Source organism: Asparagus officinalis, chromosome 3 (genome assembly GCF_001876935.1).
Source record: "Asparagus officinalis chromosome 3, Aspof.V1, whole genome shotgun sequence".
Classification (NCBI taxonomy): Eukaryota; Viridiplantae; Streptophyta; class Magnoliopsida; order Asparagales; family Asparagaceae; genus Asparagus; species Asparagus officinalis.
In genome coordinates, this window is record NC_033796.1 from 21,159,272 (window position 1) to 21,171,665 (window position 12,394).

The 12,394-nt window shown below is 35.2% G+C and overlaps 1 protein-coding gene across 1 annotated transcript; it reads right to left on the reverse strand.

Moving 5' to 3' along the window:
- Positions 6,468-10,169, reverse strand: LOC109834753 ((-)-alpha-terpineol synthase-like). Its single transcript, XM_020402773.1, has 4 exons — positions 9,936-10,169; positions 9,499-9,760; positions 7,214-7,318; positions 6,468-6,493 (listed from the first exon to the last, which is right to left on the reverse strand). Exons 1-4 carry the CDS (start codon positions 10,071-10,073, stop codon positions 6,468-6,470), a joined length of 531 nt encoding a protein of 176 aa, XP_020258362.1. The 5' UTR covers positions 10,074-10,169.

The following is a 12,394-nucleotide window of genomic DNA, read 5'->3' on the forward strand; positions in this document are numbered from 1 at the left end:
TTCAACAAAGAGGAGAAAGAACAAATTTAAAGAGGAAAAAATTATTTTTATTAATTGCAACTAAAGTTACAATTTTTGGAAGGCCTTCTCAATTAAGAGTAGCCCTCCTCTCCAAAAGGAGTTTACAAAATTTTCACACCTCTAACCCCTCACTCTCTACCCCTATTTATAGTAATCTTCAATGAATATGAGCCATTGGATTTGTCTTGAGCCCCAAGCAACAATCTCCACCTTTGAATTTGCTTTTTGGTTCTTCTTTAGCCCATATGATTTCTTTGATTTTCAAAAGAAAATCCAATCAATTTTCGGCAGCCCAAGTCCATGATTCATTTGATTTTTGAAAATTAAAAGCCAAGTCCACATTTCATTTTCGGCCCATGTGATTTTAGCAATCAAGTCCGTTTCCCAAGTTTCAATTCCAGGTCCGGTCTTCAAAATCAATTCCGGCCCAATATAGTTCCCATTTGATTTTCAAAATACAAGAGAATTAAACTTGTAGCAACGGCCCATGAAGCTCATTTGTTGATGGCTTTGTTTTCATTTTCATTCAAACACCAGTTCGGCCCCAATGGAAATTTCCATTTGATTTTCACAAACTAACAAAAACTGCAGCAAGTCTCAAAGTCCACTTGTGTTAAAATCCACATTTTTGCATTCAAGTCCCTTTCATTCCAACTTTGCATAAAAATCCAATCTTGTTTGCATCCGGTCTTGTTTCCCTTGTGTAATCTTTTTGCTTTGGGCCTTCACAAATTCGAAAATTTCACTTTAGCTTCTTGAATCATTTCTTCATTTAATCAATGGGTTTTTGTTGAGAGATGGGAAGTTGAGATTTATTCTTTATTAACCTGTAATTAAAGATAAAAACAGTTATTAGTGGTATATTTATTCATATAGAATAGATAATGAGGGTATAAAATTGTAATAAAAATATGATTATCAGAGTGGACGGGACACGGGGGGTGTTTCGTCTTTAGTAAGTGACGCGGAGCTCCCGATCAGTTCGTGTTTCCGTTATTCCGAAGTTCTGTTGCTTCGCATAGTTCGTTGACTCACTTCATGTGCTTGTCAATGTCGATTAGGCTTCTGTGACTCGAATAGTGATGTTCATCATCTTCTCTGTGCCTCGAGCTGTGTGTGAGGGCCCGTAGGCAATTTTAGACGCTTACACTGATAACATGAGATGATATTTTCTCCCTTGTCACATGTGCTTTGCTATCATGAGTCCATCTGCTCCATACAATTAATTAGCTATAATTTTCTGGTCCGCCGTGGAATCACTTCGTGGATTAAGATCAATTAGTTAGCTGTTATTTTTAGATCTTGTAAGCACCAATGTAGATAAAAAAAACATTGTGGGAGTGACATTGAACATGATTGGTAGAATCATGTATCCAGCTGAGTTTTCACAAGATGTATTGTAAGAATAGTTTCTTATTATTTATACACACACATACACAAGATGAATTGAATATGGTCCAATACACACACATAAACACACACACACAAGATGAATTGATTATGGTCCAATTAACTACACCAATCTGATAATTTAACCCTAAGTAAATACATGTAGAATTTTGACTACTGAAAAATATGATTGTAATTAGTTAATTTTCATAATATTAAAGTTTCCATAAAAATATATGGATTTGATACAATATTTGAAGGGATTTCAATAATTCTTATTTCATATTTTCCTTGTGCGTGCTTTAATATACGCCCCTTGTTATTTTGGTATGGTTCAAAAAATATAGGCTTGAAATAGCCATATTCATCGATGAATGTTACATCTTCTCGTAATTATTTCTTATATTTATAATAGGCTATTTTCCAAAATTTCTTTCTTTCTTTTAATTGTTCCCAATACTTGAAAGGAAAGCATTTAAAGAATCATAGATTACTCTAATAATATCATCTGATAGATTACCGTAATAAGGGAATGTTTTGACAACTTGATAAAAATTGATTATAATCCATTTTTTTGGGTTATAATCTACTTTGTATGTTGGTAAGTACATTGAGTGGATAATTTTGGAAAATAACTTAAGAATCATTACAAGGTTATTTCTTTAGGGGATTATGACTCACATGTTTGATCAACAAAATGACAAAAATACTAAACACTTTTTCACACTCTGTTTTCTCCCCTTTCTCTCTCCTTCCTCCCGAATGGTATTTGGTTTTGTTGGGAATATAAGCTGTTTAGAGTATAATTAGCACAAAATGCAGTTTTAACAGAATTAGATAATGATTCAAAATAGATATAAAATTAAACTGAGTTTAGAATATAGCCTGATGGTCGAGGCGTGCAAGCACTGTCCCAAGAAACTAATTGCCCCCTCTCGTACAGGGCTACGCGGCAAAAGTCCCCGGAGATACAACGACCCTCGGTCAGGCGACCTCCTTCTCGTCGGCACGAGCTTCAAGAAGGCTTTGTGAATTCTTCGTGACTTTCAGGGAACCAAAAATGTAACAATAGTAATATGAAGAGAAATAGCAGAGAGGAAGAGAGAATACGTTGTGTTTTTCACACTGTGTCAAACTCTACAGATTTAGGTCCTTTTATAGGCTTAAAACATCCGTTACTCATAAATCCGCAATTAATTTATTTTAATTACAAAAACAGCCGTTACTCATAATCTCGTAATTAACACGTTTTAATTACTCACCCATTAATGTATTAACGTTAGCCGTTTTTTGTCATTTAAATCCATAAATCCGCGGTATTTTAATTATAACAGTTACAAAATATTTAATCCTAACCGTTACAAAAATGTTTATCACATGTTAATTATTCAAAAATAAATATTACATTTTAATTATTCAAAAATAAAAATGTAGCAGATTAAGGGCCCATTAATCCGGAGCGGCATTCGTGTCCGCAGGTCGTGTGCGCGCGCCACCCGACCTGACCCGAACCCGAGCCCGAGCCCGGCCCGACCGGCGCGCGCGTGTGTGGTGTCGAGCATAACCTTTTATTTTCTTCTAGGCATAGGAGAGAAAGGGAAGACTTATAAAGACCCCTTTTTTTTATCCTATTTCCTATGTGGGACTAAACTTTTTCTCTTTTCCTCTACAAGCCCAAGTTTTAAGTTATCTTTATTATATAACTCCAACAATCCCCCACATAACTTAAAACTTAAAATACTTCAAAAATAACAATAAAAGAAGAACTTAAAAATAAATAAGATTGCTGGTTCTCTTATACTATGTAATAGGTGGAGGTACCTTTCGGTTTGAACCTTCACTTAGTGACAATTGTATAGATCCGTGAGAGCTTGGTGGACTTCGCCTTGAACCAGTCCCATTTATCGGATTTCTACAGAAAGCACACATAGTACAGTTTTGAAGAATTCTAAACGGGTTGCGCTATTATCGGCCTTGCGCAGGTATCTTTCATGTGTGTTACTAGGGAGCAGCCCTGATCCCATAGTCGCGGCCTCACAACTACACACATATAGGTGAATCCTAATAAGGATGCGAGCAAGTAAGCATCCTGCCTCATGGGTCTTGGATTCATTAAGAGTTAGACTCAACCTTTCACTTGCTTTTTATGAGCACTGATCACCCTAGGGATGGGAGCAAATGAATTCAGTGCTCCTCACAATTAATCACTCATTCAGTTTGTTTCTACCCATTGAACCTCTGCGAGGTTGGGTTGCCACTGCAGTGATTTTTCTTATGGGCTTAACCCCATCCCCCTCGATGATTCTAGGACCACTGCCCTAGATAAGCCTTTAGTTAAGTGATCTGCAAGATTTTTCTCTGATCTTACAAAATCTAAGGCTATTATATGGTTTTTCATCTTATATCTCAAGGATTTATGTCGCACTTTCAAGTGTCGATTCATCCTCACATTTGCATTCTCTTGATGGCATTTGTCAATCGCTGACCTGCAATCACAATGAATAGAAATAGCTGGTAATGGTTTTTGCATTAGTGGAATTTCAGTTAGTAAATCTTTCAACCATTCAGCTTCTATACTAGTAGTATCAAGAGCTATCATTTCTGATTCCATTGTACTTCTAGCCATTACAGTTTGTTTAGTAGATTTCCAGGACACAGCTCCTCCTCCTAAAAGGAACACAAATCCTGTGGTGGATTTTACATCTACTGAGTCACTAATCCAATTTGCATCTGAATAACCTTCTAGTACAGATGGATAACCTTTATAGTGTAAACCATAATTTATAGTTCCTTTTAGGTATCTCAAAATTCTTTCTAAAGCATCCCAGTGACTCTTATCAGGATTTGATGTATATCTACTAAGTCTATTTACTGCATAAGCAATGTCAGGTCTGGTGTAGTTTGTTAGGAATCCTAATGATCCAATTATTTGTGCATATTCTCTTTGTAATTGAGGATGACCTGTATTTTTCTTTAGATGTACATTAGGATCATATGGAGTGGAAACAGGTTGACAGTTTGGATCATAAAAATTCTTGAGGATTTTTTCTATGTAATGTGATTGTGATAGCACATATCCATTCTCATTTTTCATGATTTTAGTATTAAGAATTAGGTCAGCTTGACCTAAATCTTTCATGTCAAAATTTTGTGATAAAAAGTGTTTGATATCATTTATGATTTGTATGTCAGAACCAAAAATAAGAATGTCATCAACATATAGGCATAATATCACAATTTTGTTGTTTTTATCTATTTTATGGTATACACACTCATCTGTTTGATTAATTACAAATCCATAAGATAGTATAATTTCATCAAATTTCATATGCCATTGTTTTGGGGCTTGTTTGAGACCATATAGTGATCTAATAAGCTTGCATACTTTCTTTTCTTGTCCAGAAGCTATAAATCCCTCAGGTTGATCCATATAAATTTCTTCATCTAAGTCTCCATTTAAAAATGCAGTTTTAACATCCATTTGATGTATTATTAATTTGTGAATGGATGCTAGAGCTATGAGGACTCTAATGGTAGTAATCCTAGCTACTGGAGAATAGACATCAAAATAATCAATACCAGACTTTTGGGTATATCCTTTAGCTACTAATCTGGCTTTATATTTATCTATTGTTCCATCAGGTCTAAGTTTCTTCTTAAACACCCATTTACATCCTATGGTTTTACATCCTGAAGGAAGATCAGTTAGTTCCCAAGTATGATTTTGAACTATAGATTGTATCTCATTATTTATAGCTTCCTTCCAAAATGGAGCATCTACTGATTTCATTGCATCTTCAAATGTAACTGGAGAATCTTCTACAAGTAATGCATAGAAATCTTCATGGACCTTTTCTATTCTAGTTCTTTTACTTCTCCTAGGCTCCTCTGGACTTTCTAGTGGTCTAATTTGTTTAGAACTAGTTTCACCTTGATTAGAACTAGGATCTGAATTATTAGAGCTAGGGCCTGTGTTGTTTATTCTGGTCTTGTAAGGAAAAATATTTTCAAAGTAATGTGCATCCCTAGCTTCAATTATGGTGTTGTTGGCTATCTCATTAATGTCAGAGTTGATTATTAAAAATCTATTTGCATTACTATCAGAAGCATAGCCAATAAAAATTCCATCTACAGTTTTAGGGCCAATCTTCTTTCTTTTATTCTCAGGTATTTTGACTTTTGCTAAGCACCCCCACACTTTTAGGTGATCTAAATTAGGGTTTCTATTCTTCCAAATTGTGTAAGGGGTTTTATCAGATTTCTTGAATGGAATTCTATTTAGTATATGACATGCAGTCATGAGAGCTTCTCCCCATAAATTTTCTGGCACACCAGAATTAATTAACATTGAGTTTACCATGTCCATTAGTGTTCTATTCTTTCTCTCAGCTACTCCATTAGATTGAGGTGTATATGGAGCAGTTATTTCATGAATAATTCCATTATCTTCACAGAATTGTTTTAATTCATTAGAAGTGTACTCACCACCTCTATCTGATCTTAGTATTTTAATTTTCCTATCCAACTGATTTTCAACTTCTGCTTTATATATTTTAAATTTGTTTATGACTTCATCTTTAGTCTTAATTAAGTAGAGGTAACAATATTTAGAGCAATCGTCTATAAAAGTTACAAAATATTTGTTACCCCCTCTAGTTGTTCTTCCTGAATCACAAACATCACTATGGATGAGTTCTAATATCTCAGAATCTCTATCAATAGTTTTAAATGGTTTCTTAGGAAGTTTGGCTTCTACACATATTTCACATTTTTCATCATCTTTTATATTAAGCTTTGGAATTATATTGAGATGCATCAATCTTTTAATTGAATTATAATTCACATGTCCTAATCTTTGATGCCAAGTGATGGAAGGTTCAATATTCAAAGCTATTGGAGATGCAAGAGTAGAATTCTTAACATTCAATTTAAAAAGACCATCACATAAGAAACCTTTTCCAATGAAGTTCAAACCCTTAGTTATTACAACTTTATTTGATTCAAAAACAAGTTTGTAGCCTTGTTGCACTAATAAAGATCCGCTAATTAAATTTCTCCTAATGTCTGGTACATGATGGACATCCTGCAGGATCAAAGTCTTATCAGAAGTCAGCTTTAGGTTGATCCGACCTATTCCGGATACAGGAGCCACATTATTATTTCCCATTGTCACAGTTCCTCTACTTGAGACCTGATAGGTGGAAAACAAAGATTGATTAGAGCAAACGTGAATATTAGCTCCAGTGTCAATCCACCAATCATTTGCTTGAAAGGTCATGTTTACTTCAGGAGTGAAGAGAACAGACCTGAAAGCAGCCTCAGCTGGACTGGAAGTCACCATGTTTACTTGTGACTTATTAGGTGGAGGTCCTCCCTTCCTAGGCTTGGGTGGTTCAGTTTTCTTGAAAAAGCAGTCCTTAGCAAGATGGTTGGTTCTTCCACAAACGAAGCAGGCTCGACGTTCAGCTCCTTCCTTCTTTTGAAAGTGAACATGGTTCTTATTTTGATGATAGGGTTTCTTCTTAAATGTTTTATTTTGATTTTGGTGGAAGGGACGTTTCTTGTGTTGGGGAAAGGGTTTGGATTCAACATTGTTTACTTTGGGTTCTTTGGGTTCAGATTTTGTCACATTTTTCTCCCTGAGTCTATGTTGCTCTTCAATTCTAATAGAATTCAATACTTGCTCTAGGGTAAGATCTCCTTGGGTATGGTTAAGGTTTTTGGCAAAATCTGACCAGGACTCGGGAAGTTTGTCTATAAGACAGGCTATCTGAAACGTTTCATCTAAGATGGATCCATTCACTTTTAATTGGTGAAGAAGCTTGATATAAACTCAACAATCCTTTTGCATCATGTGAAAGGCTTGCCTTGAAGCTACCGTTGACGTCCTTAAAGTGGTCAAAAATATCTGCACTCCAAAAATAAAGAGAATTCACAAGGTCGTCTTGGTGGAAACAATTCAGTGATCTGTCTACTGGGTAATTTCTGATGAATGGAAAGAAAAAGATTCTTGAATCAGTGAAGTAATGCTTGAATTCTTTGTTCTGCATTGACCCAGAATACGTTAAAGCTAATTGTTCAGTGAATAAGGATTACTAGCTAGTTTCTCAAGGTACGCAGATGACATATTGAATTAGGTGGTATTTTCTTTAATTTCATATTTCTTCTTCTATTTTAATTATTGGTGATATTTCGTTCTTGCTCTTCTGAGTTATACTAGATATACCATGTTTACTTATATAATTAGGCCCCGGAACTTTTAGCATTTTGAGTGAACCACCAATAACTTTCAAAATTGTATTAGACCCCCAATAACTTTTGTAGAAAGCGCCCAAAGTTTAACACCGTTACATCTGAAGTGGCACGTGCAACTCATGTGAGACCAAACTTCCTCTTAAATTATTTAAAAAATTCATGTATTATTTTTTTACATTTTTAACCCTAAAAATAAAATATCTCATGTTCAAGGCTGAAAATTTCTCATCTATTTTTTGCTGATGATTTATTGCTTTTTTTGCAAAGCTGATCTATACTCTATTACAAGATTAAAGGAATGCCTTTCAGATTTCAGCTGTGTCTCTGGATTAGAAACAAATCCTAGCAAATGCTCTCTCTATATATATGAGTGGTATTGGTGATGACTTAAAAGCTCAAATATGTGCTCTCCTTAATTTTTCTGAAGGAGTACTGCCTGTGAGATACCTGGGTGTACCATTAATCTCTAAGAGGCTATCTTATGTGGACTGTTCTCCATTGATTAACAAGATATCTATTCAATTTCAAAGCTGGCAAAAGAAGAAAGCTTTATCCTATGCAGGAAGATTGTACCTGATCAAAACTGTCATATTGGGTATCCAAATTTTTTGGACTAGCAACTATGTCCTCCCAGTTAAAGTTCTGGAAAAAATTGACAGTCTCTGTTCTGATTTTTTGTGGAATCATAAAATCCATCTGATCTCATGGTCTGTAGTGTGTCAAAGCAAAGAGCATGAGGGTTTGGGGATCTTCTCTGCTAGAGCCTGGAATCTTGCATAAGCCATGAAGCTCCTTTGGATGATACATCTCAAGAAGGACTTGTTGTGGATCAAGTGGATTCATGGACATTATCTGAGGCAGTCAAATAACTGGCGAGTGCAAATTAAAATGAACGATTCATGGATGTGAAAGCAAGTTCTTAAAGTGAGAGATAAAATGATATTCAAGTTTGGCAATGCTTCAAATGTGCAAAATATTATCACCAGGTGCTGCTTGGGAGGTAAATTCAGATATCTTCTATCTATAATGAAATCATACTTCAAAATGCACCTGTTGTTTGGTCTAGAACAATCTGGGATGAGTGGCTATATCCTAAGCACTCTTTCATCCTTTGGCTTGCTATTCAATCCAGATTATTAACAAAAGACAGGCTATGTCACTTGAGAATCCTTGACACAAACATTTGTGTGTTGTGCACTTATCAAAATCCAGAAACCTGCAGACATCTTTTCTTTGAATGTGAATTTTCAGCCGCTATCTGGAACAGAGTTATGGACTCGATGAAATTCAGATGGAAATCTTGTAGCTGGGAGTGTGTTATCCAATGGTATAGTATGAGACTGAGAGGTAAGGGGTTCTTAAAAGATTGGCATTGTCAGTCACAGTTTACGCTATATGGAAGGAAAGGAATCAAAGAATTTTTCAGCAAGAAACAAGAGAGCTTAAAGTTGTGCTTCGGACAGTGAAGCTTCTAATTCTTTCTAAAATCCACAATGATGATGTTCTTTTTCACATAAAAGAAAGAATTGAGCAATTGTAAAAAACAATATAGAGATGTTCTTCCAGCTATAACTGGAATGATTTGATATACTCAAATTTCACATTTTCGTTATGAATAAAAATTTTTCATTGACCAAAATAAAATAAAATAAAATATCTCGTCTGTTATCATTCGTTTTCCTCTTGCTGGCATCTATGTTCCTGAATCTTTTTGTTCTGTCTTTTTTTTTAAATTATCTTTCAAAATGTCTTTTTGTGTTTCTACTTCATATTAATGGTGGTTATCTACAAAATATCTTAGTTTTGTGTATTTTATGCATAGGCTTATTGTACCTTGCGAAATCATGAAGCCATGTTGTCTGAAAAGCCTAAAAAGGACAGCAGTAACATGCAAGCCATCTTTTTGCACCACTTTGTGATAACCACTTATAAGCATATTATTCAAGAGTCGTTCAATCTCCTCCACAAAATGATAGCCCAATCCGAGCCTTTCGATGGAATCAATGAGCTTGACTTGAACTACTGGGTCAGTTTCTGTCAACAAAGCCCTAACCTCTACCTTCAACTCCTTAGCCGAAAGGCCATATGCCTCCTCCTACATAAAAAGGTAAGTGATTTTGGTAAGCAAAACTATTTTTAAGAAAATATATGAGCTCGAATTTATGACAGTAAAGATGCTAACATTTATAATGAAAGAAATACACACGGAAGAAAATGAGAATCAACTAGAAAACAATAAGAAAAAAATGATATGCTTAGCCCGTGCATACCATGAAATTGTTTGTTATGGTTTGGATGGTATTGTAGTCCCATTGATTAGGTTGATAGTGTGCTGACCGACGACTGACATTAATAGAATTGTTATTGTCGATGGACCTTCGAACGTTGTTAACGTCATCTTTTTCCATTACAAGAGAAGCTTAAGTTATATAATTTTTTTTTTGGAGGAGGGGGGGTGGGGGTGTTGAAATTAGAGGAAGAAAATATAGCTTGGAAGGAACTGAGCAAGAAGTTGGAACTATATATAGACGCTCATACGCAGGCATGAACACTTGGAAACATCGAAGTGAAGTTCCACGTTTAAAAGAAGCACTAGTACGTTTCCATTTTCACGTGAGCCACAAGTTTAGCAAACATCACAGAAAATTTTCCCAATAATAACAAAATCAGTTAAATCTTTTTCTCTTGTTGTTCTATTTATGGTTTTATTTTTTTCTCAATTGTATTTATATTCTCTCTTATGTCCCTCTTTCTAGTTCTATTTTCTTTTTTTCTTATCAAAAATCCAAAACCACTTCTTCAATACCTTTTCATAATAAAACATCTTTTCAAATAACTTTCAAAAAGAAAATTTTCAATTCAAAACTTTCAAAAATTAATATCCTCCATGTAGTTCAACATTTTCTACACTATAACTTGGTTGTGCACTTACAACACATTTTATTTCACACACAACACTAACCTTTGGGGGGTGGGGGTGGGGGGGAGAGCAAATTAAGCACTTACAACACATTTTATTTCACACACAACACTGACATAATCAAGATAGGAAAAAAGGGGGAGGGTGGGAGGGAGGGGGTTTTCAGAACTTTGATTGAAAGATTCTTTTTTTTTTTCATTCCCCCAAGCTTCATAATCACTTCCTCATCGCAAGCTACATCATTTAATCAATCAACATTGAGCGGTGTTGTTTTGGTCATCTTTAGCGTCTATCTTATGTATCTCCACTTAGACCATCAAGGAGAATGATCTCGTTACAAAATAGGCTCTAAGATCTTTTTAGTTGTGCATGAATGATATTTTTTTGTTGATTTAAACTTTCTATACGATCATATAATTGGTCTCGTATAGCGTACTCACGCCGGTGATAATTGAGGGTTAGGGTTACCAGCAAGTGGTAGGTTACACACTTTGATAGGTTTTTTTTTAGTCAATGAAAAAGGTATTTATTCATCTTCCAAATGTGAAAAATCAGTACATCAAGATTCTCAGCTTGAACTGAGAATTACAAAAAAAAAAAAAATCCTATTCTACTAATACATCTCTCATACTCAAAGCTACAGAGAACAAACCCATTCTCTATTTTCAGCAGTAAAATGTCCATTGAGAACAATAGCTAAAATGCTAAATTTTATCTCCTTAAACACTTGGTCAGCAAATCCTGTCATTCCTCTCATTACATATGTTATAAATTGTTGAGGTAAAAGCCAATTTCTTTAGCTTTTGTTTAAAGCCCCTCCCCCTCAACCTGTAACAGAACCAATTCAAAACTTGATTCCAATTGCTCGATCTCCATCTGAACTGTAACCAATTCATGACCTTGGCCCAAATATCACTAGAATAGGAACATTCGAAAAAAAGATGGTCTCTGCATTCAAAACCAGAGCATAAACAACAGTTGTTTATGTTTACAACCCCCCTCTTGATCAGTCTGTCCTGGGTAAGCAAACGGTTTTGGACTGTTTACCAGCTAATAAAAGCATGTCTGGGGTAATTTGAGGACACCCATATTGTGCCAAACCAAGGCACCAAATTAGATGTAGGGGAGAGTGCAGCATATAAATCAGAAAGTTTTATTTTTGAATCCTTGTAGCAAGAACAGATGGCCTGAATCAGATTATCAACACCTCCAAATTGTCCCTGAGCTTTGTCTCTGACCTTCAAGATCTGTCTCCACATCCACGAATCACTTTTTTTTGCCTGAACGTGCCAAACATCACAATTTTTCAAATATGTGCCATGAATCCACTTGATCCATAGATTTTCTTTGTTAACATGTATATTCCAGAGTAACCTCAATGTTGAAGCTATACTCCATGTAGAAGCAGAGTATATGCCTAGCCCTCCAAATTTCTTGTGCAAGCAAGCTTTATCCCATGAAATGAGAGGAGATTTATGAACCTGCTCACACTTTGATAGGTTGTTTGGTTTAGATGACTAGATTAGGGTTATATAGGGTTCAGTCTTGTAAAACCTGTTAGATTAGGGTTTGTTAATCCATGTGAACAACATCATTTAGTGTAGAAGCTTCTTCGAGAGAAGGAAAAGTTGATGTACCCAAACCATTATAAAATCTCTTGTGTTTGTAGTTGTTCTGTGATTGTTTTAATATTCTTATTTTTCTATTGCTTCTATGTGATAAATTTTTAATTTGTTGAAATAGTTGAGCAATTCAGTTTGCCCCCTCCCCCCAAGGCCTACATCTCAGATCCTATCGCAAGAAACAGTT

Bases quoted from the DNA above. Each gene is read 5' to 3' on its own strand.
- LOC109834753 (XM_020402773.1), bottom strand. From the start codon at position 10,073: ATGGAAAAAGATGACGTTAACAACGTTCGAAGGTCCATCGACAATAAC. The intron at 7,319-9,498 runs GTACAATAAGCC...TTTGGAGTGCAG, and splicing joins TGGCTTCATGATTTCGCAAG to ATATTTTTGACCACTTTAAG. The intron at 6,494-7,213 runs GTGAATGGATCC...TTGATCCTGCAG, and splicing joins AGCTTCTTCACCAATTAAAA to GATGTCCATCATGTACCAGA.